Consider the following 27,314-nt stretch of genomic DNA (forward strand, 5'->3'; position numbering starts at 1 on the left):
AGGAAGGCCTCCTGACAGAGGCCTCCTGGGCTAGCGTGGTACAATGGTTAAATCATAAAGCACATGCAGGCTGCCCTGCAATGGCAATACCACCTCCTCAGAGCTCAGTCACCTTCCTCAAGTGCATCCAGGAGGACACGAAGATCCTAGGAGAAAGGATTCCCTGTTATGTTAGGGGTAGGAAGACTGTGTTTGCTCCAAAAACCACATTTTACTTATAAGGAAAAGGGACCAGACGAGGGCATGGACCAGCTCCTACAAAAGCCCAGACAAAGGCCTCATGGGATCTTGTGGTTACCAGGTACCAGCCATTTCACACTAGGAGCCACAGAGACCACCAGAATTGCTGGGTGTGGTTTTCGAAGACCTTGTACCTTGCTCTTTTGCAGGAGAGGCATCTCCTTCTCATTTTCCTGAAAGGCATTTCAGGAGGAGGGGCTGGGTGCTGCCACAGTAAGATGGAGAGCAAGGCTGGACAGACAGAACGCTGATCTGGCAGTCACCCTGGGGAGGGGCGGCCTGCAGGCTCCCTGATGGAAAGGGCCACAAATCTTTCGGAGGGAGGCCTGTTTGTGACTCTTTAGTGAGCCTGACCTACAACAGAAAGCTGCTTTCTAGAGGAGAGCAAAATAAGCAATAATCTTGGCTTCATTTATCATCCAGGTGTCTCCATGGGAGAGCATGGCCACAAAAGCCTTTTTTGCTTGTTTGTTTTGTTTTTGGAATTTGCAGTTGTCTATTTTCTTAAGTCTTCCCACTAGGCTAGAGTCATGAGCTCCTGGAGAGTCAGGCCCGGGTCTTGGCCCTGAAATCCCCAGCAAGCCCAGGACAGGGGCTCAATGTTTGCTGAACAAACCATCCCTTCCATGTGTAGGACTCCTCAGCTTGACAAGACTTTGCTGAACCACAAAGTACATCCAGAAACCCAGAAGAAAAAAAAAAAGAATGCAGAGAGAAAAAACAGAAGCATCAGAAAGGAAAACACCCAGCAGATATAATCAATAAGTTTGGTTCTCTGAAAATACCTTTAAAATGAACAAATCTTTGGCAAGCTTTGACCAAGAAAAGAGAAAGCGCTGATAGGCAACAGTAGGAATGAAAAAGAGATAAACGGACAATGAGGAGATTGAAAAGGGCAGGAGAAAACTACACAGTACTTCATAGCAATAAATTAGCAATCTGGGTAAAATGACCCAAGTTCTTTCACAACAATAAACTCTCACAATAGTCCTGTGCCTTGGACAGGCAGTGCTCCTGTTATGTTTTCTAGGAGACAAGATGGAGCGGTGGACACCCAGCCCATGGGGACCCAGCCAATGGAGACACCCACCCCATGGCCCTGACAAGGCACCTGGCTTTGTCTTAAAGGTCACGGCCACAGGAGCACGTGCACATCGACAGCACAGAACCGCGCTTCCAGCCATCGCCCAGAGACCCCTGCGTGGCCGGCTAGCCTTATTTATTTTTCCACTTGAAATGCCGTAAGGGGTTTCACTTTATTTTTACTTCAAAAGCAGCACCATAAAAATCCTTGATGATTAGAGCTCCAGCTGTCTTAAGTTGTTTGTCAAGGGATCGGTTACTCCAATCTCCTACGGAGGGAAACAGTTTCAGGCGAGAAGCCATGGGAGCTGAGAAGCGCACATGTCTCCTCTCTGAAAACTTTCAGGCTCCCTCCTGTTCACCGCCTGGCCTGCCCTCTGCTCCCCCACCCCCAATCCCACCATCTGCTCTCCAGAGAGCAGATCGAATTTTCAGGCTAAGGTACTCTGGCGCCAAGGACTCTGCCCCTCCATGCTACCCCCTGCCCCCCACCAACTTAGAAATCCAATACCACAACCCAAATGGACTGCAGCCACATAAAACCACAGAGTAAAGTTTATAAAGCTTTATTAAACATTTCAAACAGCTGTGCAACGAACACACCAGAAATAAAAGCTCCAGAACAACAGTCCAAATGTCCCACAAGTGTGGCCTTGAGGTCCCATTCCCTAGATGGACTGCCTCCAGTTCTGTCCTCAGCCTGGCCCACCTCCCTCCCGCTTCAGGCAAGAGAAAGATGGATGCTTTAGACTGGAGGGACAACCATGCTGATCCCCAGTGGGCAGGGGCCAGGAGACAGTCTCGTTTGCCGACACTTTTACTGAAGCGCAGAAAAAAGAAAAGAGCAAGTGACAGTCACAAAGTCTTCCTGTGTATTCTTCGTAAGGTACAGTCTATACACGCGCAGGACCGGAGAAACTCCTGGACGAGGGCGATGGCCACTGCTCGCCTCTGTCTCGTCTGAACCACCTTGGAGTCCAGTGTGCTGGTCACTCTGCAATCCCCATGCTAAATACACACTGTAGCGGCACCTACGAGCTAGCTATTGTGACACCTCAAAATCAGAACACGTTCGATAAAGCGTCTTTAAAAGGGATTTACAACATGTACTTGTACAGGTACATAAACACACACGCAGCACGCACAGCACACCACACCAAAAAATATCCAAACACCTATCGAGGGGATCCTGGCTGTCATGAATCACACAAGTACGCTCCCATTCACTCAGCTGGGGACTGCTAGATCTACATAAACACACTGCACATCAATCCTGCAGCGCATGCATGGGAGACACAATGAGGCCCCCCTCCTCACGACAGTTGAGAGGCAGGAGGAAGGGCAAAGGAAGCGAAGCTGGGTGGCTGAGCAGGAGCCCAGACTCCTGGATGAAACAGCAACATGTTATCTGTTACTTCTTCCTTCAAAATGAAGTGGGGAAAACACTGAAGATCTGTGGCCAGCAGGTGAGACATAGTGCTGTCTAGCCTGTCGGCCGGGAAAGAAAGATGAAAAAGCGAGGCTCTCGGGCGTCAGCAATCTCTTTATATTCGAGATAAGTGCAAAAATGAGCCCTGTCTTGAACAGGTGCTCCCCCAAAAAGGAAAGGGGTAAAGAGAACTTACAGGAAGCCAAGAGAGGGACGGAGGAGTCAGTAATACTCAGAAGGGAGGACAGAGGTGACAACGAGACTGGCATTTTATCTGCCCCGGTCATGCTGGGGCAGTTGACCAGGATGGGTGCAGATGCCTTGCGGGAATGCGGCGAGGGGGGTGGCCATCCTGCCAGCCGGGGGCCAAGATGGGGACAGAACACACACAACCACAAGACCACCCACGACTACAGGACTCTACGATAAAAGCACCGGTCAGTGCCCATTATTCACATTATAAGGATAAAACATCACAGGCCAAAAAGGCGCCGTCAGGAATGTGGCACCCGCGGGACTGCGGGATTTGAAACTCCAATGCTTTATGACCTATGTCAATGCCTCCCCTCCCGTCTTCTGCTTCCTTGGAAAGCTAACTGGGCTGGCTGTTAGGTGCCCACGACGCCGGGGTCGTGCGCCGATTCTGGAAGCGGGGAATCGGAGCAGTGGTACAGGAAACAGTTTCCCCAGCAGCTATAGCAGATGAGGAACAAGGCTGCCAGGAAAACCAAGGCACAAATTGTGCAAGGCTTCCGCTCCAAGAGGAAGCTGAGCAGGTAGAAGCCCATGAACATGGAGTGGCTGAACCACAGGGCGGGGTTGAGGGGCTTGGGGATGAGGAGGACGGGCAGCAGCCACTGGAGGCAATACATGATCTCTGCCGGACAGGGCCTTCGCCAAGGCCACCGGGCACCGCTGCAGGAACCGACCTAATAGGAGCTAGCGGGCGCGGGCGGCTGCCCTCTGCTTTCTTCAACCCTCGCTCTCCAGGAGCTGAGCCGCTGTGCTCTCTGGCTGTCAGCCCGGGATCACCAAGGCAGCAGGGATCCTGAAGAGAAAAGTCAACACAATAGACAAACAGACACAAAACAGACAGACAGACAAAAAAAAAAAAAAAAAAACAGGAACAGAATGTATACTTATTTGGAAAAATGGATCATGGTTAACAACAGCAAATGTGAATGCCCTTTCCTCCCTGCCCTCCCATGGAAGTCTACTCCTCTCCAAGCCACCCTTTGAAGAAGCGTCCTGGGTGTCTCCCCTTCTGGGGGGTGGGGGGCTCGGCCAGAGGGCTCTAGGCAGGTCCGGCACAGTGGACTGGCTTTGCCTGGGTCCTGCCCAGCAGAGATCATGTATCGCCTCCTGGGGCTGCGGCCCGTCCTCAAGGGGCCCAGACCTCACAATACCGCCCTGCGGTTGCCACCGGACGGCCATGGGCTCCGTGCTGTGCCCCCGCGGAATAAGAAAAGGATTCTGCATATGGTCTCTTTCACAGCAGGTGCTTGGTGTAAAGTAGCGGCGCACCGCCGGCGGCAGATCGCAGGCAATAGTTCCTCTCAAGCTCCGTGAAGCCACTGCAGCCATCTCCGAATATTTTGGTTTAAGATGGCAGCTCAGAATGAGCTTGGCTTTTTCAAATAATCCAGTGTCAAAATCTGCCAACTTCTTCGAAAGTCAAAATAGTAAAAAAAAAAAAAAAGAAAAGAAAAGAAAAGAAAAAGAAAAAAAAAATCACCCTTCTACTTCATCCAACATGACCACTTGTCCAAGTACACTTGCGATCTCCATCTGCCGCCGGCACTGTATAGAACTTGCCCTCCATGCGATTTTAATCAAAATTAATTTTCTGTCCATATTGGGGCAAGTGCCAGTTGGCGCCTGTGCCAGACAGTCGCTGGAGAGAAGTGCGCTTGAGCGGCGGGCCACTGGTACGCCAGGGCCCCGCTCGCAGACCGCGATCCGGTCTTCCTGCCGCGCCTGCTATCTGAACCGCAGCAGCCACTACTCTCCCACGGCTGTAGCAAAACCCCGCTCCAAACTCCAGGCGTCCAGCTTAACGGGTACAAAGAACCTCGCGGGCTGAGGAAGACCTACCAGGGCCTGGGGGTAGGGGAGCAGAGGTTGAAGTAACCCGCTCAGCAGAAAACTATCCCAGAGCACCTTCAGATTACTACTTTGGAGAGCTCATCCCATCCATTCCGCGCACACAAAGGCGCTATCCCGCCCACTTCCCATCCCACAAGGTAGACACCTGGTGACTATCGCCTTTCTACCTAGGGCTCAGCGTCCTGGCTCGGCTCCCAACAACTGCCTCGGCTGCAGATCTAGCAACCGTAAGAAGCGGGATGTGAGGAATCCCCAAAAGGTTCCGTGCGCAGGGACTTTTGCAAAGCTGAGGACGTGGGCTTCTAACACATTGAGTATTAGAAAAAGAATACTGAGCAAGGGACCTGTGAAGCCAAGGCTTCTAGAAGGGGCACCTGTTTTTGCTCCGCGGGGGAGACGATCCCTAACTTAGGTCCCCCTGATTTTCCACCCAAGCCCAAGGAGCGATATGGCGCAGGATCGGACACTGGGCTCGAATCTGCAGGCTTCGGGTCAGAAAGAGGGGTTCCGCTAACAAGAGGTGCGTGCCTCTACTTTCACCCTATGCGCTAACTCGGAGTTACATTTCCCCTCCATTTTAAATTAAAATTCAAAGAGCGGGCAGCGCGGAATCTTCTGGAAAGGGGCAAAGATGAACTCAGGAGGCGGGGGTCGATGTGGAAAGAGCAGATGGATTATTTTTTTTTCCTCTTCTGACGAATGAGAAGCGCCCCCAGCTACCCCACCTCACGGACCCCCGCCCAAGCGCGCATGCGCACTTGGGCAGCGGGCAGATATTTAAGGCGCAGCCACCTCGGTTGCAGCAGTGCGCCCAACAGCGGACTCCGAGAGGCCAGCGGACCTCGGAACCGGCAGCACTCGCTCTCAACCACCTACCCACCAGTCTCGGAACCATGGCGGCAGTGGCGGCAGCGTCGGCTGAATTGCTCATCATCGGCTGGTACATTTTCCGCGTGCTGCTGCAGGTAAGCCTGCTCGGGTTCTGAGTGGGAGAGGGTCCCGATGCGCGCCCCCAGAACCGTCAAGCCCGCGTTGCAGTTGCCGCATCCCAACCCTTCCTGCCCCAATTGCCGCGATCCCTGCCCGCCCAAGTGCCGCGGCGGCACTGCACGCCCCCGCCCGTTCCCTGCACCCTCCTCCTTGCGTAGACCCTTCCCAGTGCGCCCGCTCGGGAACAAAGAGTTGGGGCGCGGCGGGCGCCTGCGGCTGATGATCGCCGAGACTCTTAGCGACCAACGTGGTAAGAAAATCCCGCTACACCAGATTCGACCCCAGGAGGGAGGCGGGGCACTTCTGTTCTGCGAAGAGAGACGTTACCGCTCACATAGTGAAATTTTTCTGCCTTAAAAAAATTGCGCATTGCGGAAAAATTTTCCTTTAGAAAATACAGCACTTGCGGGGGTGGGACAAAAAATAAGTTAGAAAAAGGCACTTCTCGGGGAAAAAACCCAGTACTTTGCAAAAGGCAGGAATACAACAAATCAGAAAAATTCGCGGGAAAAAATGAATTAGAGAAATCGCGCTTTGCAGGAAGAATCAGACAAAAGCACTTGGCAGAAAAAAATGCATTAGATAAAAAACGCACTGCAGAAAAAAATTAGACAAAGGAGCTAACAGAAATTATGAATCAATAAAAGCGCTTTGAAGAAAGCAATTAGAGGAAAAGGTTCTTTGCAGGAAAAATAGGGAAAAGGCGCTTCCGAAAAAGGACAGTTTGCTTTATTTAAAAATAATGAAATTGCTTTGTGTAAAAAGAAAGAAATCAGAAGAAAGCGCTTTGTCCATAAAATCATCTACCCTAAAAGCACCCCTTGGAGGAAGAATTCCCTGTTAAAGGAATCCTTTGCCAAAGGAATCGCATATTTCCTTCAAGGTGTTCCTGGAATGCTGCATTTACTGGGTAGGATTCGCTTTTCGAAATCCTCCAGGGACACAGCCCATTGCGAGAAGTGAGGTATACCTAAGTTGTGGGTCCAATCAGCTTGCGGCCATGCAGCCTTCAGCACAGTTGGAAAAGCTCCAGCTGCCCTGACTCGTGGACAAGCTGCGCCCGCACCCGCCTCTCCTCATTGGACAGGCGGGCGGGGCAGGGGGCGGGGCGGGGGCGGGCCCGGCAGCGCTGCAGACACGCTGCGGGTGCCCGCCTCTAAGGGCAGGTCCTGGGTCTCTCCCTCGCCACAGGTGTTCAGGTACTCCCTGCAGAAGCTGGCATACACGGTGTCGAGAACCGGACGGCACGTGCTGGGAGAGCGCCGCCAGCGGGCCCCCAACTGAGGCCCCAGCCCCCGCCCCTGGGCGGCCGTGTCCCCAGGTGCCCCTGTGCCATCCCACCCGCACGGGAGCCAGCGCCGCGCAGGAATGGGGCGTCCCCTGTGCCCTCTCGCCAGAGGAGCACTTGCCAAGGTCAGTGAGGGGCTGGTAGGCCCCCGGAGAAGCAGCACCATCAATGACGACAACACGAGGTCCCTTCCCCACCCCTTTGCATCCCTCCCACTGTGGGTGGCATAGAGGGAGGAGGGGGGCACAGGGGGAGCAGACTCCTGAGATCTGGGCACAGGCAACGCATTCAGATCTGGACCAAGTCGGGACAGCGCCATCCCAGCCCCGCAGCCATGGCCATGCCAGCAGGCCGCACCACAGAGATCCAGACCACCACACCAGCCAGCAGAATGGACATTCCAACATCACCAGCTGAAGCCCTGAATCTCGGTGCAGCAGACAAGCGACAACTACGTGCCTCTGTGGCAGGACTGGAGGGCAGAGGGTGAGGGAGGAGGGTTAAGAGACAGAGCAGGGCCCTCACTGTCCTTTGCCTACGGCACGTGCATTCCAGCCTTGCTGCCTTTGCTCCCTCGATTCCCCTTTCTTCCTCACTGCCACCCCAAAGAAATGTGTCACTCAATTTGGACCTACTGAACAAGAAAAAGAATCCCATCTTTACAAAAACACCTTCTCCAAGCCCCCAGCCCCTCACTGATCTTGGTCCCCCAGGTCTCATGCAATTGTGCTCAATATTGTGGTAATTGCTAATTGTAATGATTGTATAATTGTGCATTAGTTGTGTCTCCCCGGCTAGATTGTAAGCTCCTGGAGGACAGGGACCGCCTCTACAAAAAATAAAAAAGTACCTCCCCCGTCTCGCAGTGTCCCAGGACCCTGCGGGGCGGTGGAGGCGCACCAAAAAGTTTGTCTCCTGTCACTTCTTGCGGCTTCAACACATACTTCTAAGACTGGTCTGGGTGGGTACACTACTTGGGGTGGGGGGAGGCAACAAAATGGGAATAATCACACACCCAGTTTCATCTCAACACTGTCCTAAGAAAAAGGACCACACCCCCTACCACCCACAGGAAAAGGTGGAACCATCTTCACTTGTGGTCTCGAAATAAGGGATCACTTATCCCTCACCAAAGGGGTGGGCTTCACTCATCCTGGGATAGGGGCCTTGGCAAAAATGAAGGGGGAAAAGATGGGAGAGGGGGAAAGGTGGGAGGGGGGAAACAGGGGAGGAGGGGAAAGGTAGGAGGAGGGGGAAAGATGGGAGGAAGGGAAAGATGCAGGGGAAAATGGGAGGAGGGGGGAAGAAAGTGGGAGGAGGGAAAGGAGGAGTGGAAAGGTGGGAGGAGCCCTACGTCCCTAAGGGTACTAGGGGCCAAGAGGGTAATCAAGAATTCAGAACACAAAGTCTTGGGGACCCATCCAGGATCCCCAAGGAAATAAGCACGGGGTACACAGGTTTGGACACTGCCGGTGTTGTCGCTCAGTCAGGTCTGACTGAGACTCCGTGGACTGCAGCACGCCATGCTTCCCTGGGATAAAAGGTGTGGCGTGGCCCTCCCCTGCCCAGCTCACCCCTCCAGGCCCTATAACCTCTACCAGGACGACACGGGCATCCTGCCAGGCCGGCCTAGTCTCCCAGGGCCTCCTCAACCCTCAGGAACCTCTCTCCAGTTCACTCTCTCCATCACTGGGTTCTCTGCTTCTCCCACCCTTAGCCTCCATATTTTTAAGGGTGCTTACCAGGTCCCCAACCCTGGGCTCTCCCCTGCCATCATGCCAGGGTGGGTAGGTGGGCTGGCTGCTCAGCTCCTGACTTCTCTCTCCCACTCCTCAGTGAGTCAGGGCTTCTTTTATGTGGGGTCAGCTGACTGCTCCACCAAGTGGCCCTGCCGCCTGTTCAGCCTTGTCTGTGGCTTTATGTGTTCCTGTCACCACACACCTGTTCCCGGGTCAACATCCAGGGAGTGAGTTGGAGGGCCATAAATCTTTCTGCCACTTTGTTAAATCCCTTAGTCACAGCTGTCACAAACACTTCTGGAGCACAAAGGACCTCAATCCCTTGAGCCTCATGTTGCCCGCCCCTAATGCAGCCCCTAGCATTTCTCAGGCCAACCACCAGCACCTTCAGAGGCACTTATAACTTCAGTTCAAGGTCAGAGAATTAAGGGGCTGGAGGGTGCAGACCTCAGTTCAGGTAGTGGCCTTGCCATTGGTCAGCCCAGGGAACCTGGTCAGGTCACTCCTAGCCCTACCTTTAGTTCCCCTTTGTGAAAGGACTGCTGAGATCCCAGGGAACCCCAACCTGCTAGGAACATTCTGCCAAAGCAGGACTCAACGGGACCAGGGTGGGGATGTGCGATCCAAGGCTCGGGGTGGGGATGTGCGATCCGAGGCTCAGGCTGGGCGGTTCCAGTCCCTGCCACAGCCTGAAGGTGGGGCAGGTCTCCTCACGCCCCAGGGTGACTCAGCAGCAGGCAATGTCCGCGCCTCCCTTCTGAAGCCCATATCTTGGCAAGCCTCAAGACTGGGAGTATTTGTGGTTTTCCACACTAAACCGGGAGAACCGTGAACGTATTCCAACATGTGTTCAGAGCCTTCAAGGGGTGTGCCTCATGGCCCCACTGCCCCAGATGCTCTAGTCTTGGCCCAGGTATAAGGCAGCTGGGCTTAGGGAGACGAGATGAGGCAGCATGGAAGTGTCTGGATGCTCTTGACACAGTAGGCCCCCCTTTAAAAAAGCAGGAGGCTGGTGGCAGCCCTAGGGCTTCCCAGATGATCCTGGCAAAGCCCCCTGCAGGGCTTGCTCCATCCATCCATCGGCAGGACTCTGAGTGCGGCATGATGAAAAGACAGACTTCCAGGCCAGGGCTGCCCTGGTGGGCTGCGCTCACACAGGTGGCTTAAATATGCAATGTGCCCTCCCCCCGCCCTGCATCAAGCCCTCAAGTTATAGAGGAAGCACAGTCCACTGGAGAAGACGGAAGGAATGTGTTCCCTTTCTACTCCTATGTGGTGCTTACAAGTCTGATCCAAACCTAGCTTGTTTAAAAATTTTTTTTTCCAGAAGCAATACCATTAAAACATTTTATTCTGATAGAGAACAATGGGAGGAGTTAAAAATGACTACAATTTTGTTGCATAGCCCTTAGTCCACAGCACCCCCTTTCCTTACATTTTCTCTACCACCCCCGCTTTGCCCCCAGGAGACCAAGGATAGAGCAGATGAGTTATGAGGGAACTGGAATGGCTGAGTGGGACTCCAGCAGCAGGCAAGGCTCTTGGGACCAATGCCCCCAGAGGATGTTAGTCTCTTAGCCTAACCAGCTTCAGTTAAACCCCAGAGGGGTTTAGGTACCCTGACTGTTAGAGGTGTGGGGTGCTATGTGACACCGTTACCTCTCCCTGTGGAATATTTGGATTTCGATGGAAGGACAGGTTTCTTGAGCTTCAGCTGCAGGACAGCAACAGCTTATTACGCGTGGGCTGGAGGAGGGAGCAGGTGTGCTGTAAGCCATTTGCTAGACATCTATTTTCAAACTTGTATCTACTCAGGAGCCAGCACCCTAAAGTGAGATTCTAAATTTGCAGTTAGTTTCACCCCCAGAGATTTACACGTGCACACACATACAAAACATTAGTCTCACAACAGTCTTTTCTTCCCTGGTGACCTCTGATTTCCTCTATAAGCCCCAGAGACATGTCACCATCTTCTCTGATTATGGTCCTGCTCAACCTCCCCTCTCCCTTTCTCCCTCCCACGGGGCCCATTCCCCAGGAAGATCCAGATTCCAGAGCATTCCCAGAACAGGAAATCAGAGAGGCAGGCAACACATGGTCCTTGGTATATCACACAGTGACAGGCTTGAAATGGAATGCATATGTTTCGAAGATAAGAGAACAACAACAGAAAAACACAACCAAATCCAGACTTCAAGTTTCCTCTTTGAAACAACAGATTACAGACAAAAGGTTAAACTGTTATTGGCAGCAATTCTAACAAGACCTGTTTTAGTTATGGAAGTGATCTGGTCACTGAAAACCCACCAGGGCTCCGCAATCTTTGAACAGCTTTGCGTGACATTAATTAGTCTCTGATTTCAAACAAATAAACAAACAAGATCTAACACTTGGCATTAGCACTAAGCTGGAACTTTTGGGGGGGAGGGGGTTCTGGCTTTGGTGTTGCCGTCCAGAAGGCTGAGGGGATGGTGGTACCATGTCAGGCAGGGCAAAGAGACGCCATCCCCAAGACACCAGTTCCCTGTAAGGGATAAAACACGATCCATACCTATAAACAGAAAGACCATTTCTTTCCTAGGATAGACCCCAGTCTGTCCCAACATTTAGCGTTGAAAAGGGACATGCAGGCCTGGAAGGAAATTAAAGAAGCTGTGGAAGAGGGAAGGAAAAATCAACTGTTCCCCATCCCCCATTCTTTCCAGGCCATTAGTGTGCCAGGCATTCCATTCCTTCAGCTGCCCTTGAGGGCCACTCCCCATATATATTGTAGGAAAGGGAACGGGTGTCCAGACTTGGTGTAAAATTGAGAGAGAGGAAGAACCACCCAAGCCCCAAAGCAGAGCGTCAACCTATCACCCCAGACAGCATGGCGGGGACCCGGGGAGGGAGACCCTTTTCTTCCCCCTCTTCCCCACGCCCCTTCTGATTTAAAAAAAAAGAAGAAACAACAACTGAAGTGGTGGGGACAGAGTAACAGATCTCTCACAAGCTGGGTCCCCTGCCACGGGTCCCCGGGGGCTGAAGACACGGTGGTCGCACCCCCAGCCCCGCGCTCCCCGGTTCTGCCTGCCCCTTTCCGGGAGCTGACAGGCGACCGCTGACCTTGGAGGCCAGAACGAGAACCCAGGAGGCCGGGGACCCGCCCTCGGGCCGGGAAGGTAGTACCCCCCCCCCGCCCCCCACAAGGCCCGGCCCGGAGGCCAAACAGCGCGATCACGTGACACCGGACAGGGGCGGCCCCCAGGGTGCGCGGAAGGAAAACCCCAGAGAGAGACCGGACGACGCCTTAAGGTGACCCCGAAGGGACAACATGGCGGCGCGGTCGCATGAAGGCCTCTCATCCCGCCCCCCGGAGGCCGACGCCACGGTACCTGCGAGCCCCGCCATGGCGCCGCCGCCACCGCTGTCGCCTTCGCTGCCGCGACCTGCTTCCACCTCAGCTCGCCACCGACGCCGCAGGAAGCCGGGGAACCGCCCCCTTCGTCTTCTAGTCGAGCCGGTCGAGGACCCCTTCTGGAATCGGGCTGCCTACAGCAGACGCCTGATCAAGCGACCTAAACTCGGGGGGCTCGCCCTCGCCTCATACGCTCCTAACATTTGCACAGATGACCATTTGAAGATTTTTATTAGTGTGTGCCGAAATCTGCGGACTCTGGACTCTTCAAATCCGAAGAGTTTTTGATCAGGCGCGTCCTGAACAGCCCCGAATCACAGCTCCCTTGGTCCCCTCATGCATATGCAGTAGATTGTGATCTCTACACTGGGGAGCGCAGGGGGCGTACCCTCGTCTCCGTAGGTGAGCACTTCGACTCTAGGGGGTGACCCGCGTCTTGCGGGGAAACCCTTAAGTCGGCCTCCTCCCCGACCCCTTTACCAAGGCCAGAGGTCAGGAGCGGAAATAGTCCGGCTCAGAATTTACGATTTGACTTGGGTCAAGACCTAACTCTTTCCCTTGTGCTGTACTTTGCTACTTGCTTTGAATCTTAGCTTCCCCAAGTCTGATTGGATGCCTACATAACAGGGTTGTTCTAGGAAGTAAATGACTCAATGTATCCATTTATTAGCTAATTAAACACATTCCTTGAGCACTGAACTATGTGTAAGTGCAGTGCTAAAGTCAAGAGGATAGAATGGAGGATGACATAGGCGCTGTTTAACTCAAAACGCTGCCCCACTAGTGGGGGGAAGTGGGGGAGGGTGGGAAAACGGTCATCAAATTACTTACATGTGGAATCTAAACTATGACACAAATGAACAAATCTAGAAAGCCGACTCACATAGAGAACAGATTTGTGGTTGGGGGGAGGAGGATGGATTTGGAATCTGGGATTAGCAGATGCAACCTATTATATATAGAATGGATAAATAAGATCCTACTGTATAGCACAGGGAACTGTATTCAGTATTCTTTGATAAACCATAGTGAAAAGGAATGTGAAAAGAAATGTATATATATGTGTATAACGGAGTCACTTTGTTGTACAGCATAAATTACCACAACATTGTAAATCAACTATATGTCAATAAAATAAAAATTTTAAACATCAAGATGATCACTGTTAATTTTAATCAAATCAATATATGATTATGCATGATGGGAAGTGCTGAGGGGGGATGAAGAGTGTTATGAAAAATTAATGGAGACTTATTGTAGGGTGAGGGCTTCTCAGGTGGCTCAGTGGTAAAGAATCTTCCTGCCGATGCAGAAGATGCAAGAGATTCAATCCCTGGGTCAGGAAGATCCCTTGGAGGAGGAAATGGCAACCAGCTTAGGTATTCTTGCCTGGGAAATCCCATGGACAGAGGAGCCTGGTGGGCTGCAGTCCATAGGGTTGTGATTGGACACGAAGTAGCAACTAAGCAACATCAACAAATGTAGGGTGAAGAGTGCCGGTGGGCTCTCCTTGGGAAGCTGGCATTTAGGCTAAAAACCCAAGGATAGTTAAGAGTTGTTCAGGGCAAGACTGAGAGGGGCAATGTTCTAGGCAGAAAGAACCACTTGTCCCAGATGTTGTGGAGGAGGGAAGGAGCCAGTGAGGGTGAGGAATGAGCAAATAGAACAGATAGTGCTACCTAATGAATTTGGATTTTATCTTGAGAGTAAGGAGAGCCATTTGCATCATGGGAATCATACCAGGTCTGGGTTTCTGAAAGGCCACCCTGACTTCATGGCTCAGAAAACACTTTCCAGGGGTTGTGGGGAGACCAGTTAGAAGGCTGCTGAAGGTTTCCTGATGCAAACCTGTGACCCTGGCAAGGTCGTGGCTTGGGGAGGTAGAGATGCAAAGAATCTCAGATGGGATGTGGGTGGTTGTTGAGGCATCAGCAATGACACCTCCATCTTTGCCTCGGGTATGCAGGAATGAAAGAGTCCTTGACTAAGCTGGTAAAGCATGCAGAAGTCTCAGATTGAGAGGAAAGATCAGGTTTGGCTAAGAAGGCAAGTTTGAAAAGCCTGGGCAATGGTTGGATTGAGAGGGTCAATAGGCCATTGTATATGAGGGCTCCGAAGAGAGGTCTGAGCTGGAGACACATATTTTGGTAGCATCGACACACAGCACACACGTCATGGTTTTGGATGAGAGCCTAGAAAACAAAGGTAAATTTAAAAGTAGGCAGAGGAAGAGGAGACAAGAAAGGAGGCTGAGAAGCAGTGACCCATGGGGTATGAGGAGGACCAGGTGAGCATGGGATCCCAGAGAGAAGGTTTAAGGGTGGAGGGAGTGTTTAGTGGCGCTGACTGCTGTGGAGGAGGGAAATGGCACCATTCGGTTTGGTTACCAGGGGGACTTGGGGACTGTATCCTTTATGATTCTAGTTCCAAAAACAAGACGCTAATTCACTTGGCTTAAAAAATAAGTACCCTGCCACTCAGTGGCAGATTAATTGAATGGTTTGGCCATGTCCTCACGGATATTCCATCTCTCAGGTCCATTCCAGGTCTGCCCTGCTGTCCTCACGTTGGTTTCATACTCACGGTCATAAAATGGCCACCCCCGTTTCTGGAGTCCCATCCACATCACGGAGATGACCATTCCCCCTGGAGGTCAGACTCACACTAGATGTGACTTCTGTCTTGCTGTCTCTGGACTGAGGGATCTATCATGCCAGGCGCACCCAATATCCAACACCGGAGGAAAAGAGGAGTCTCATGGTGGAAACTCTTGTTTAGAAAAGAGAAAGGCTGAGTGTTGGCAAGGGTGTGGAGCGATCGAAATTCTTGCACACTGCCTGTGAGAGAGGAAATTGTACAATCACGTCAGAATACTGGCAGTTTCTGCTGAATGTAAGCAGACACCTATGCTCTGACCTAGAATTTCCACTCCTTGCTTTTCATTCCAAGACAAATGAGTGCTTATTACAGAGACTTGTGCAAGGATTTAGAAAAATATATATTTGGTTGTGTCACATCTTAGTTGCAGCACGTGGAATCTTTTTGCATCACTCAGGACCTTTCCTTGCGGTGCAGAAACTCTAGTGGTACTTGGGCTTCAGTAGTTGCTCTGTGACACGTGGGAATCTTAATTCCACTACCAGGGATGGAGCCCAAATCACCTGCATTGCAAGGCAGATTCTTAACTGCTGTGCTGCCAGGAAAGTCCCTTGTGCAAGGGTTTTCATAGCAGATTTATTCATAGCTCAAAGTGGACATAACCCAGTGTTCATCAGCAGAAGAATGGAAAAACAAATTATGGCATGTCCATCCAATGGAATACTATGTTTTATATAAAAAAGTACAAATTGTTGGGAGTCCCCTGGTGCCCTAGTGATTAGGAATCTGGGCTTTTACTGCTGTGGCCTGGGTTCAATCCCTGGTGGGAGAACTGAAATCCCACAAACTGAGTGGCATGGCATAAGAAAAAAAAAAAAAAGTATGAATTGCTGACTCGTGACAATATATATTATAGGCACATAGAGTATGTGGATTGAAAGAATCCAGACAATGTAGATTATAGTCACATAGAGTATGTGGATTGAAAGAGTCCAGACAATATAGATTATAGTCACATAGAGTATGTGAATTGAAAGAATCCAGTTCAAGGGCAGGCAAAACTAATCTATGGTTCTAAAAATCAGAATAGTAGTCACCTGGGTTGGAGGAGGAGGGTATAGAGATAGGAGAGGAGCAGGAGGGAATTTTCTGGGGTGCTGGCAAAGGTCCATATCTCAGTCTGGTTGGTGATGACGTGGGCAAAAATTCAGCAAGCTATATCTTAAGATAGAGGATTTTATGTACCTTATGTATGTTATATCCCAAGAAAAATAAAAGATATTCAGAGAGAGGAGGAGGTCCTGCCATCCATGGTGTGTGATGTGTGCAGCTGAGCAAGAATCAGAACGTGCATTTTTGGAGGAACTTTACCCTCCAGTGACACTCTGGGCATTGACAAGGTCTCAGGGGCAAACCTTCTCCCCCTCAGGGCCCAGAAAACAGGTGAAGGTGAGGCAGGGCCTCTTATTTGTAAGGAACTGACTTCTCTTCCCTTTTCCCACAGGACAGCTCCACCCATCCCCCTCCCACCCAGCACAGTTCCAGGTAGTAGAAATGACACCAGAGCTGACTTGAGGGACCTGGAAGGTCTTTCTGCCCTCAAATTTTGCTCAAAAGACCTGAGCTTCCTGCCGAGGCATCCCCAACCTACCCCCTCCCCCAGATACCCAGACTCACCCTTGACTCCCGCCCTCTCCTGCTTCACGCCTCCCACATCTTGTCCATTCCTTCAAAATCTCCGCTCAGGCCTTTCCTGTCCTCACTACCAAAGCCTTGGTCCAGATCACAGTCCTCTCTTCCCTCGGCACTGTATTGGTTTCCCTCCCCAGGTCTCCCTGGGCAGGTCTCCCTCCCCCCCACCCCCGACTCCCCATCTCACCCAGAATCACCATTCCCCCACAGCAGCCAGGGATCCTTCTGAAATGGCCTTGTCACTCGTCCTCTTGAGGGAGTGGTCCCCTCTACCTGCCACCACATCTTCACCTGTCAGTAGCCTCTCCAGTGTCGAAGCCCCAGGTCAGACGCTGCTTCCTCCACGCAGCCTTTGCATTCATTCAGCTAACATTTATTGAGCACCTAAAATGTGGCCCAGTACTGTGCTGGGCATGGAAGAGAGAGAAATGGGGAAGACAAACGCCCTGTGTACACAGTCCGGGGAGGGAGATGGGTAGTTACGCAACGCCCATCTGTGCGCACTTCCTGCATCTGTTAACTCTCACTTGGCTACAGCTGCTTGAGGGCAGGGCTCATTTTGAGGTCACTTCTTGGCCTCAAAGCCCAGGATAGGGCCTGGCAGGAAGGAGGAGACAGTAACTGGTGAATGGATGGATGGATGGATGGACGGATGGATGGATGGATGGATGGATGAAAAGCCAGGACAATCTCTGCCCTTTCTCATTTTCCTCCAAGCCTCTGATTTAACTGGTAACCAGGTCCATGGAAGTTAGTTGGAACTGGATGGCAAATCTGGAGCTAAATGATAACGAACCAGCAAAAGGTTGTTATTTATAGCACAACATTTGGGGAAACGATAAGACCTACTTTCCTATATCATCATTCCACTTGACAATTATGTTTTTTTGCAGATCAACATTATTTCCTTATCAAGACAGGAAAGTCAGGAAATTTAACTGGAAGAGAATAATAGTTATTTGCTAAATCACCAAAGAAGCTATGCCATATCAAAAGATTTAAAATGTAATAAGAAACAAATATATATCAAAACAGAAACAGACTCACAGATGTTGAGAACAAACTCGTGGTTATCGGTAGGGAGAGGGAAGAAAGGAGGGGCAAGATAATGATAGGAGATTATGAGACACAAACTACTGTGTATAATAATAAGCAACAAGAGTACATTGTACAGCATGGAGAAATACAGCCATTATTGTGCAATAACCTTAAATGGAATATAACCTATAAAAATGTTGACTCACTATGCTGCCCACCTGAAACTAATATTGTGAGTCAACTATACTCTAATTTTAAAAATGTAATAAGAAACATTATTACCAAGCAGTGAGCTCTACGGTAGCACAGATTGCAGCCAGAATGCCAGGGTTTTAATCCCACTCTGCATTCACTGGCTGTATGACTGAACAAGTGACTTAACCTCTCTGGGCCTCGTGTTTCCCATGTGTATAATGAGGAAAACTTGAGGCTCCATCCCATGTGTTTGTTCCTGAGAATTCAAGAAGTTCATGCTTAGAATAGCACTTTTTCTGTTGAGTGAAGTATGTGAAGTGAAATTTGCTCAGTCATGTCCGACTCTGCGACACCATCGACTATACAGTCTATGGAATTCTCCAGGCCAGAATACTGGAGTGGGTGGCCTTTCCCTTCTCCAGGGGATCTTCCCAACCCAGGGATCAAATTCACATATCTTGCATTGCAGGTAGATTCTTCACCAGCTGAGCCACAGGGAAGCCCCTTTTTCTGTTAACAATGTCACAAAGTTAGCACTCAGAGCTACCTGTTAGTAGAAATGGAGTCCCTTGGACTGCAAGGAGATCAAACCACTCAATCCTAAAGGAAAACAACCCTGAATACTCATTGGAAGGACTGTTGCTGAAGTTCCAATACTTTGGCCACCTGATGCAGAGAATCAACTCACTGGAAAAGACCCTGATGTTGGGAAAGACTGAAGGCAGGAGGAGAAAGGGGAGGCGGACGATGAGATAGATAGCATCACTGACTCAGTGGACGTGAATTTGAGCAAACTCTGGGAGATAGCGAAGGACAGGGGAGCCTGGTGTTCTGCAGTCCATGGGGATTAAAACAGTTGGACACGACTTAGTGACAACAACAGCAACAAACAGACCCAGCAGGCTATCCTTGGGGCTGGATATGCTGTGAAACCCTGGTGGGGAGGGTGCCTCCCAACCATGGCCCTTAAATTTGCCATCCTTAAGGATGCAGGACAAGGGCAGTCAAGTCCCAGACCTGCTATCATGACCTCAAGAAGTTCTGTGCCAAGCTGCCTTCAGTCTCTCCAAGGTCCTTTGGACTGCAGGGCTTCTACATTTGGAATTTATGGCTGTTTTAGCCTAGTCTGTGGCGACATCTAGTGGTAATATGGGGAAATGCCCGACATTCCTAATAAATTGTCCTCAACCTATTACTAACTGTATGAATAATACAGTTAACAATGTTAACTATATGAACAATACCTGTTACATTCTTCACCAATAGTGGTTAAGTACTCCCTATGCTAGGCACTGAGTGTTACATGAGTTGTATTAGTTAATCTTCAATGTAATTCTGTAAGAAGAAGATTGTTATTACCTTTATTTTACAGAAGAGGAAAACAAGATTCAGGAAGATGAAGTCAGGAAGTTGCCTAAGGGTACACAGCTGTAGGTGACAAAACTGGATTTGAATCCAGGCCATGTGGACCCAAAGTTTGCATTTTTAACTCCTCTATGTCAGGCCTCTGCATGAATACTGAGAAAACATGAAAAATCATATTTCTGCCTCATGCAGAACGTAGCTATAATTTATAGCTGTTTTAGGGACAATAAATGAAGCTTAGACTTTCATGCTTGAATAAGCTGTAAAATGTCTCTCTAATATTCTTGGAGAATTTAGGACCGAGTGGGCTTTTCCTTTCCAGGTGACCAAGTCAATCCCAGAAGATAATGGGATCCTGACAAAAACTCGCTGTAAAGCCCAGATTGCAGAATCCCAGTTGTCATTCATTCATTCAACCCTATAGCAAACACTTACTGAGTTTCTAGTGTAAGCCAGGCATCACGCTAGGCTGTAGGGATACGGGGGGGGGGGGGGGGGAGGGTGAACAGGAAAGAGAAAGTGTCTGACTTCACTGAGCTCACAGTCTGATGATGGAGGAGCCAGACATGGAGATTACAAGCATGTCATTGTGTGAAGGATAAGAATCATAAACAAGCGGACCTAAGGTCCCTTAGTGTGGGGGAGGCCAAGGAAGGCTTCCTGAAGGTGGTGGCATCTAACTTGATCTCTGAGGATGAGAAAGGATTATGAATATAGGTGACAGTATTATAGGAAAAGAGAATAGAATTTGAGACAGCCCTGAGGTGAGAAATCAGGACTGGTCTAGAGAACACAGACAGGTCAGTGTGGCTGGATCTATGAGGGTGAAAGGAGATTGACCTGGTCATGGTCATATCATACAAGGTCTTAAGGAGTTTGGATTTTATCCTAAGACAATGGAGAGCCTTTGAAAGGCTTTAAGCAGAATACCTGTATCTTTAAAAGATCACTCTAGGTGAAGTGAATAGATTGGAGAACAAGAGAGATTGTGGGGAGGTGGTGGGGAGGCTGGAGCAGATGTCTAGGTGGTGATGGTGGCTTCGTGGAGAGTGGAGGCAATGGTGATGCAGGGAAGTGGACTGGTTTGTTTCTTTGGAGGCAAGGCTGTTAGAATTTGCTGATGGCTTAAAATGTGAAGGGATAAAGGAATTGAGGATGATTCTTGGGATTTGTGCTTGAAAATGGATGGATTTACTGAAATGGGTAAGACTGAAGGAATAGCAGGCTTAAGGAGACTATGTTGAGTTCAGGTATACCCCAGAGGGTAGAGATTTGTTATTGTTGTTTGTCTGTCTCAGGTTATGCTGCGTGATTGCCCCAGACACAGGGATGGGAGGAGGTAATAGGTGCCAGAAGTGCTGCTGAGAGAGACCATGTTAGGTCTTCATGTTCAGGATCATGCCATCGACTCCCTCTGAAGAGTCAACATAAGGAGAAAAGGAAATCAGAAGCCTTTCAATACTTAGTTGCACACAAGAATACTCTTTTGACTTTCCTTGGAGAAGCCAGTTGGACCCATATGTCCATTAACACAGAAACTTCTTTCTGGCCAGCGAGTCCATCGAGGTGAGGATTTGAGGCTCAGGTTGATGTGACTCTGAGAAAAGGGTGCAGACTGTAGCCAACAATTCCTGCCTAAAATTTGAAGTTTATACTCCTTTGGTGGAAAGCAGTGGAATTTCAGCTAATTTAAGTACAAAGGAAATGCATCAGCAAAACCTTGGGGCTCGTGGAATTGAGAGGCAACTGAAGAAGAAAGTTTCAAAATTTTCCTTCCTGCCCCAGGGCCTTTGCATGTGTCACACCCCCTATCATTCTCCTGGAATATTGTCCCTCCCCTTCTTCATCTGGCTGAGTCAAACTCATTCTTAGGTCTTAGTTTTATTGTTGCTTCCTCAAATGTTCTCTCTGGTTTTCCAGATGAATTCAGGTGCCCTTGATAGATGCTCTTCCCAGTAGCAAGTGCTTTTCCTTTGTATAATATTAATAGCCCTGAGAGACTAAGAACCCTTCTCCCATCACTTTGCAGACATCTGTAAATAATTTGACACACTCCATGAAAGGACTGATCCTAGAGAGTGCCTCACATGGTTTTCAGAAACAAAAGTTTGATATGCAAATCCACATGTTGATAAGGAATTAATTCTCAGTGTCTGACACTGACAGAGAAGGGGGTTAGTACCACTCTCCTGAACTGTCTACTAGACACCATTGCTTGCACGTCTAGCAGGCATTTCAAACTCAGTGTCCAAAACAGAAATCCTGATCCTTCCCCTACTCCAAATCTGCTCTGCCTGCAGTGTTCTCTGTCCCAGCTGATGGCAAGGCCACCCTTCCCTCTTCTCCATTGAGTTATCCTTGACACTTTTCTTACATCTGGTCAATCCCTGTGACTCCAGCTTTGAAATAACTCCAGAATCCAACCACTTCTCACTATTTCTGCCACTAATATTCTAATACAAGGTACCATCATCTCGTATTACCTGGGTTATTGCAAATGCCTTTTTACTGGCCTCCTCGTTCCAGCCTTGCTCTGCTGTGGTCAAGAGTCAGCAGCCATGGTGATTTCATTAAAATAAATCTGATCATGTCAATACTCTCCTGGGAATCCCCAATGTCCCTTTATTTCTCCTAGAGTTAAATCCTAAATCCTAGCAGATTCTCCCTGCTCCCCCTCTGACATCACCTCTGCAGCCCTCCAGTCTCATGTTTGTTCCTTGCAGATCCCAGACAGCTTCCTGTAAATCTATGTTCAAGTACCACCCATTCAACAAGGAGGACCTCACCATCCTATCTCAAACTGCAACCTATCCCACATTCAGATCTTTCACACTCAACCCTATTTTTTTCCTGTAGCACTTACCACCTTCTAACATATTATGTAATTTATTCATTCAGTATGTTTACTGTTTATTATCTGTCTTCTCCCTCTATGATGTAAATTTCATGGGGGCAGGGATGTTTGCCTATTTCATTTCCTGATGTAAGCCTCCTTTCTAGCAGACCGCCTGATAAAATAGTCCATATTTGTTGAATGAAAAAATCCATGGACATTCTGGGTACATATATCTGAAGAGGGATTCTCACTGCTGGATTTTTAAAAACTCTGAAAATGAGAATCATTTGACAGTGAGAATCATTATTGCCTAGAAGTTTATCTTAATCCCAAATGAAGTAATATTGAAATAAAGGGCTTGTTCTGATTGATCATAAATCTTCCCTTCTCTTTACTGAGGAGTGTATGTACTAACATGCTACCCCATTTTAAAAAATTCTTCTCTTTCTTTTTTATTTTTTAAATTATAAAAACATAACACATTAACAGGAGACTTGGAAAATATAGAACAAAGTTACATATAGTTCCACTATACATAACAATTATCCTTTAAGTAGCTAAATTAAGATTTTTTTGTTGGAGTTTCAGTATCAAACTCTCAAAAATTAATAGAATGAATATACAGAGAAGTAGAAGGAAGTAGTAGACCTGGAAAGCACTGTGAACCAATTCAACATAACTAAGATTTGTACAATTTTCATACAACAGTAGGATACAAATTCTATTCAAGTTTGCATAGACTATAAACTAGGAAACACTGGAACATATCCAGGGAGTAAGACCAGGTGCAAAGTTTCATAGTCTAAAGGTATTGAAAACATACAGAGTCTGTTCTCTCATTACTGTGGAATTATGTTAGAGATCAATATCAAAAGATATTTGAAAATAGCTCACACATTTTCAAGTGCAATGTGACATTTACCAAGACAGATCTTTGACTTAGCCATTGAAAGCCTCAATAAAGTTAGAAGACTTAACACAGAGAGTGATTGCAGAGAAGAAAGCATTTAAGTGAGAAATTAACATCAAAATGAGAAATTAATATCAAAGATACTTTTAAAATCCCATGTATTTGGACATCAAATGCCCACTTTTAAATGATGGGTGAGAAAATATTTGTAACAGAATAAAAATGAAAAGCGAATTTACCAGAATTCATTGCATGCAACTGATGCTGCTCAATGCAACTAAATACAATGTGGAATTTTGAATAAGGTATGAAAACAAATAATGGCACTAGCAAAAAATCTTGTGAGATTTGAACAAAATCTGTATTTTCGCTAATAATACTGTATCACATGTTAATTTCCTGTTTTTTTAACAACATAGTATTTCTTTATATTCTCAGAATTTGATTAGAAGTTTCAAGCGTCATAAAAAAGAAATTTTTTAAAATCACTAATAAATTTTCTAGACTTTTAGCAGTAATATTAGATGCCAAAATACATGGAACTTTATCAAAGTTTTGAGTGAATATAAATTAGAAATCTAGCATTCTATTCATGCTAAGTCAAAAAAGTAGAATCAAAATGTTATAAATTTTTTAGCTAGGCAAAAGTTTCTAAGTTTTCTAAAATATATATATTATATTATCCATACTATATATATATACACATGCAAAAAAACTTTTCTACGATGCTTGATAAAGACTTGAGAAAGAATATATAAAAAAGAGATGGAGAAATAAACTAAATGAAATGGGAGCACTAAATATGAAATAGAAAAGTGAAACAAACTAGATAAAAGTAAAATAATAATAACATAGTCCAGTTGTTTTTAAACATGGCTGCTCATTAGCAACACATCTGGAGCTTTGGAGAAAAAAAGCAATAACTGGACATTTGTATTTTTCAAAAATTTCCAAGATAATTCTGATATGCATCTGGATTTTAAAAAGTAATCACAGGTTTTTCTATTAAGTGGTAGTTATAGTGATATAGAATTCTATTTTTTTCTGTTGACCAGTCATGATACAATGATATTAAGCCTATAATAGTTACATAATCACAATAGTCACTCACACAATCACAATAGTAAAAGATGTTTTTCCGTTTTCACAATCAATAGCCAGACAAAAAATAAAAGATAGTTACAATCGCAAGCCATAATGGGAACATGAGTAAGCTAACAAGATAATATAAAATACTTATATACAGTTTTAGGGGTTAAGTAGAGTGATGTGGTAAGTGGAAATGCATACATGCACGTTTTAATCCACCCAGCCAGTCTATGTCTTTTGGCTGGTGCATTTAATTCATTTACATTTAAGGTAATTATTGATATGTATCATCGTATTACCATTTTCTTACTTGTTTTGGGTTTATTTTGTTTAGCTTTTTCCCTTCTCTTGTGTTTCCTGCCTAGAGAAGTTCCTTCAGCATTTGTTGTAAAGTTGGTTTGGTGGTGCTGAATTCTCTTAACTTTTGTTTGTCCGGAAAGTTTTTGATTTCTCCATCAAATCTGAACAAAAGCCTTGCTGGGTAGTTTCCTTGGTTGTAGATTCTTCCCTTTCATCACTTCGAATGTATTGTGTTAGTCCATCCTGGCTTGTGGAGTTTCTGTTGAGAAATCAGCTGATAATCTTATGAGAGTTCCCTTCTATGTTATTTGTTGTTTTTCCCTTGCTGCTTTTAACATTGTATCTTTGTCTTTAATTGTCATTATTTTGATTACTATGTGTCTTGGTGTGTTCCTCCTTGGGTTTATTCTGCCTGAGGCTTTCTGTGCTTCCTGGACTTGGTTGACTATTTCCTTTCCCAGATGAGGGTAGTTTTTAGCTAATAATTCTACAAATATTTTTTCAGGTTCTTTCTCTCTCTCTTCTCCTTCTGGGACTCCTATAATGTAAACAGTGCTGCAGTGAACATTGGGGTGCATGTATCCTTTTGAATTATGTTTTTCAGATATATTGAATTATGTTTTTCAGGCATATGTAGAAGAATGGGTTTGCTGAATCATATGATAACTCTATTTTTAGTTTTTAAAGTGAACCTCCATATAGTTCTCCATTGTGGTTGTACCAGTTTACAGTCCCACCAATAGCGAAGGAAGCTTAGCCTTTCTCCAAAAGCTTACCTCTCCAGCATTTATTGTTTGTAGACTTTGATGATAGCCATTATGATTGTGAGGTGATACCTTATGGCAGTTTTGGTTTTTGCATTTCTCTAATAATTAATGATGCTGAGCATCTTTTCAAGTGCTTTTTAACCATCTATATATTTTCTTTGGAGAAAAGTCTATTTAGATCTTCTGCCTATTTTTTGATTGGGTTGTTGTCATTATTTTGATATTGAGCTGTATATTTGGAGAGATTAATTCCTTGTCAGTCATTCATTTGCAAATATTTTCTCCCATTCTGAGTGTTGTCTTTTCATTTTGTTTACGGTTTCCTTTACTCTACAAAAACTTTTGTTTGATTAGGTCCAATGTGTTTATTTTTGTTTTTATTTTCATTACTCTATCAGGTGGATCCATAAAAACATTTCTTCAGCAGCATATTAAAATGATTATACACCATGGCAAAATGAAATTTATCCCTGCAAGGCAAGGATGGTTCTACATACAAAAATCGATCAATGTAATACACCACATTAACACAATGAAGGGGGAAAGAACCCACATGACCATCTCAACTGATACAGAAAAGTCCTTGAAAAAAATGCCATGGCCTTTCATGAGAAAGACATTCAACAAACTAGTAATAAGGAAGCTACTTTGACATAATAAAAGCCATACATAAAAATCCATAGCGCATATCATACTCAATGGTAAAAGACTGAAAGCTCTTTCTCTAATATCAGGAAAAATGCAAGGATGTTTGCTTTCACCAGTTTTATCCAACACAGTACTGTTAGTACACAACACAGTACCAGGTTAAGCAATCAAAAGAAATAAAAGTCATCCAAATTGGAAAGCAAACAATAAAGTGATCTCTCTTCATAGATGATATGATCCTATATGTAAAACCTTCAAGATTTCACCCAAAGACCTGTTAGAACTAATAAATGAATCCAGCAAATTAGCAGGAGACAAAGTCAACACACAAAAGTCAGCAGCATCTCTGTTCACAAACAATGAATAATCTGAAAAGGAAACTAAGGAAACAATTTCCTTGACAATAGCTCCAAAAAGGATAAAATACTTATGTGTCTTTTTGCCACAATAAAAGCTTTTAAGTAAGCTGTGTAGTAACTAAAGTGAGTAGAAAGATTGGCTGAGAGGGTGTTAGAAACACCCCGAGACCCACCACCTTTCACAGGCACACCAAAATTACAACTGCTGATAGCATAAGCATTGATGAAAAAGACTGGAACCTACTAGAAAAGATCTTCTACAACAAAAGTTACAAAGAAGGAGGCACAACAAGATAGGAAGGTTCTCTCCAAGGAGTGAGGGGCCTGGGACCCACATCAGGTTCCCCAGCCCTGGGGGTTTAGGCCAGGAAGATGAGTCCCCAGAATGTCTGGCTTTGAAGGGAAGCAGGGCTTCCTTTCAAGAGTCCCATAGGACTGTAGGAAATACAGACACCACTCTTAAAAGGCACTCACAAAATCACACAAGCTCCAGGACCCAGGGCAGAAGCAGTAATTTGAAAGGAGCCTGCCTCAGACCTACCTGCTGATCTTGGTGAGTCTCCCAGAGAGGCAGGAGTCAACTGGGGCTCGCCCTGGGGACACAGACACTCCCTCCCATCTTTGCAAGCTCCTTCTGAAACAGATTAGACCCTATGGTCCTTGCCTCGCCCCACCGCCCCACCATGTCCTCTGCCTGCCTTTTGTCTGTGGAAAACTTTAGTCAAAGAGTAATTTTAATCAGAGAAGTGAGAAATGCGAAAACAAAGGAAAACAGTCAAAGAAGACAAAATAATAATTATGCAGTCATGAAGCATAGTCAAGGACCTTTAGTTCTTTCTCAAGAGCTATAGATAATATTCTGAGCCATATCCTGTGAACTCTCTTATAGATACTAAAACACCAGGTGGAGAAGTTAACTACCTGACAACTGACTATACCCAGGACATGAGCTGCTGCAGTTTCGAGATTTGGCTGCAAAGAAATGGGAACAAATGGACCCTGGAACTGAAGAGTAACAACCTAAAACAGCCAAGATGATGCTGGTCAGGACCAATCTGAAGATGACTGTTAGAGAAGTTAGAAGATCTGCTGTTTCTGCAGGTAGCTGCCCCCCACTTCTGCCTATAAAAGCTCTTGGTCCCTTGCTTGTTGGGAGTTGGGGGCGGGGGGTTGGCCTTTGGACAGATAGCCCACCACCCCACAGTTGCCAGTATCTGAAATAAAGCAAAGTTTCCTTTCCACCAA

General features: G+C 47.0%; 2 protein-coding genes and 1 long non-coding RNA gene across 6 annotated transcripts; 2 read left to right on the forward strand and 1 right to left on the reverse strand.

The window, feature by feature from the left end:
- Positions 1 to 1,873: 1,873 nt before the first annotated feature.
- Positions 1,874 to 17,033, reverse strand: BLCAP (BLCAP apoptosis inducing factor). Of its 3 annotated transcripts, none has more exons than XR_011489617.1 (4): positions 16,750 to 17,033; positions 14,936 to 15,109; positions 12,250 to 14,464; positions 3,624 to 3,800 (listed from the first exon to the last, which is right to left on the reverse strand). XR_011489617.1 is itself a non-coding variant. In XM_020892116.2 (2 exons), the coding sequence occupies exon 2, from the start codon at positions 3,622 to 3,624 to the stop codon at positions 3,361 to 3,363; it is 264 nt and encodes an 87-aa protein (XP_020747775.1). In that variant the 5' UTR covers positions 3,625 to 3,800; positions 12,250 to 12,338; the 3' UTR covers positions 1,874 to 3,360. The 3 variants fall into 3 exon arrangements, 1 of the variants encoding a protein (XP_020747775.1); XR_002313644.2 differs by having other exon boundaries at positions 14,856 to 15,109; XM_020892116.2 differs by lacking the exons at positions 14,936 to 15,109; positions 16,750 to 17,033 and having other exon boundaries at positions 1,874 to 3,800; positions 12,250 to 12,338.
- On the forward strand, positions 5,624 to 7,156 carry NNAT (neuronatin). 2 transcript variants are annotated; one of them, XM_020892113.2, is made up of 3 exons: positions 5,624 to 5,823; positions 6,732 to 6,812; positions 7,040 to 7,156. In XM_020892113.2, the coding sequence occupies exons 1-3, from the start codon at positions 5,752 to 5,754 to the stop codon at positions 7,130 to 7,132; spliced, it is 246 nt and encodes an 81-aa protein (XP_020747772.2). In that variant the 5' UTR covers positions 5,624 to 5,751; the 3' UTR covers positions 7,133 to 7,156. The 2 variants fall into 2 exon arrangements, with proteins under 2 accessions (XP_020747772.2, XP_020747773.2); XM_020892114.2 differs by lacking the exon at positions 6,732 to 6,812 and having other exon boundaries at positions 5,631 to 5,823.
- On the forward strand, positions 12,590 to 27,314 carry LOC139036764 (uncharacterized). Its single transcript, XR_011489619.1, has 2 exons — positions 12,590 to 12,674; positions 26,959 to 27,314. It is a non-coding gene; the product is annotated as an uncharacterized lncRNA (long non-coding RNA).

The sequence above is a fragment of the Odocoileus virginianus genome, chromosome 9 (genome assembly GCF_023699985.2).
Source record: "Odocoileus virginianus isolate 20LAN1187 ecotype Illinois chromosome 9, Ovbor_1.2, whole genome shotgun sequence".
NCBI lineage: Eukaryota > Metazoa > Chordata > Mammalia > Artiodactyla > Cervidae > Odocoileus > Odocoileus virginianus.

Excerpts from the sequence above, each read along its gene's own strand:
- BLCAP (XM_020892116.2), bottom strand. The coding sequence starts at position 3,624 with ATGTATTGCCTCCAGTGGCTGCTGCCCGTCCTCCTCATCCCCAAGCCC.
- NNAT (XM_020892113.2), top strand. The coding sequence starts at position 5,752 with ATGGCGGCAGTGGCGGCAGCGTCGGCTGAATTGCTCATCATCGGCTGG. Across the intron at positions 5,824-6,731 it reads TTTTCCGCGTGCTGCTGCAG|GTGTTCCTGGAATGCTGCAT; the intron begins GTAAGCCTGCTC and ends ATTTCCTTCAAG. Across the intron at positions 6,813-7,039 it reads AGCCCATTGCGAGAAGTGAG|GTGTTCAGGTACTCCCTGCA; the intron begins GTATACCTAAGT and ends CCCTCGCCACAG.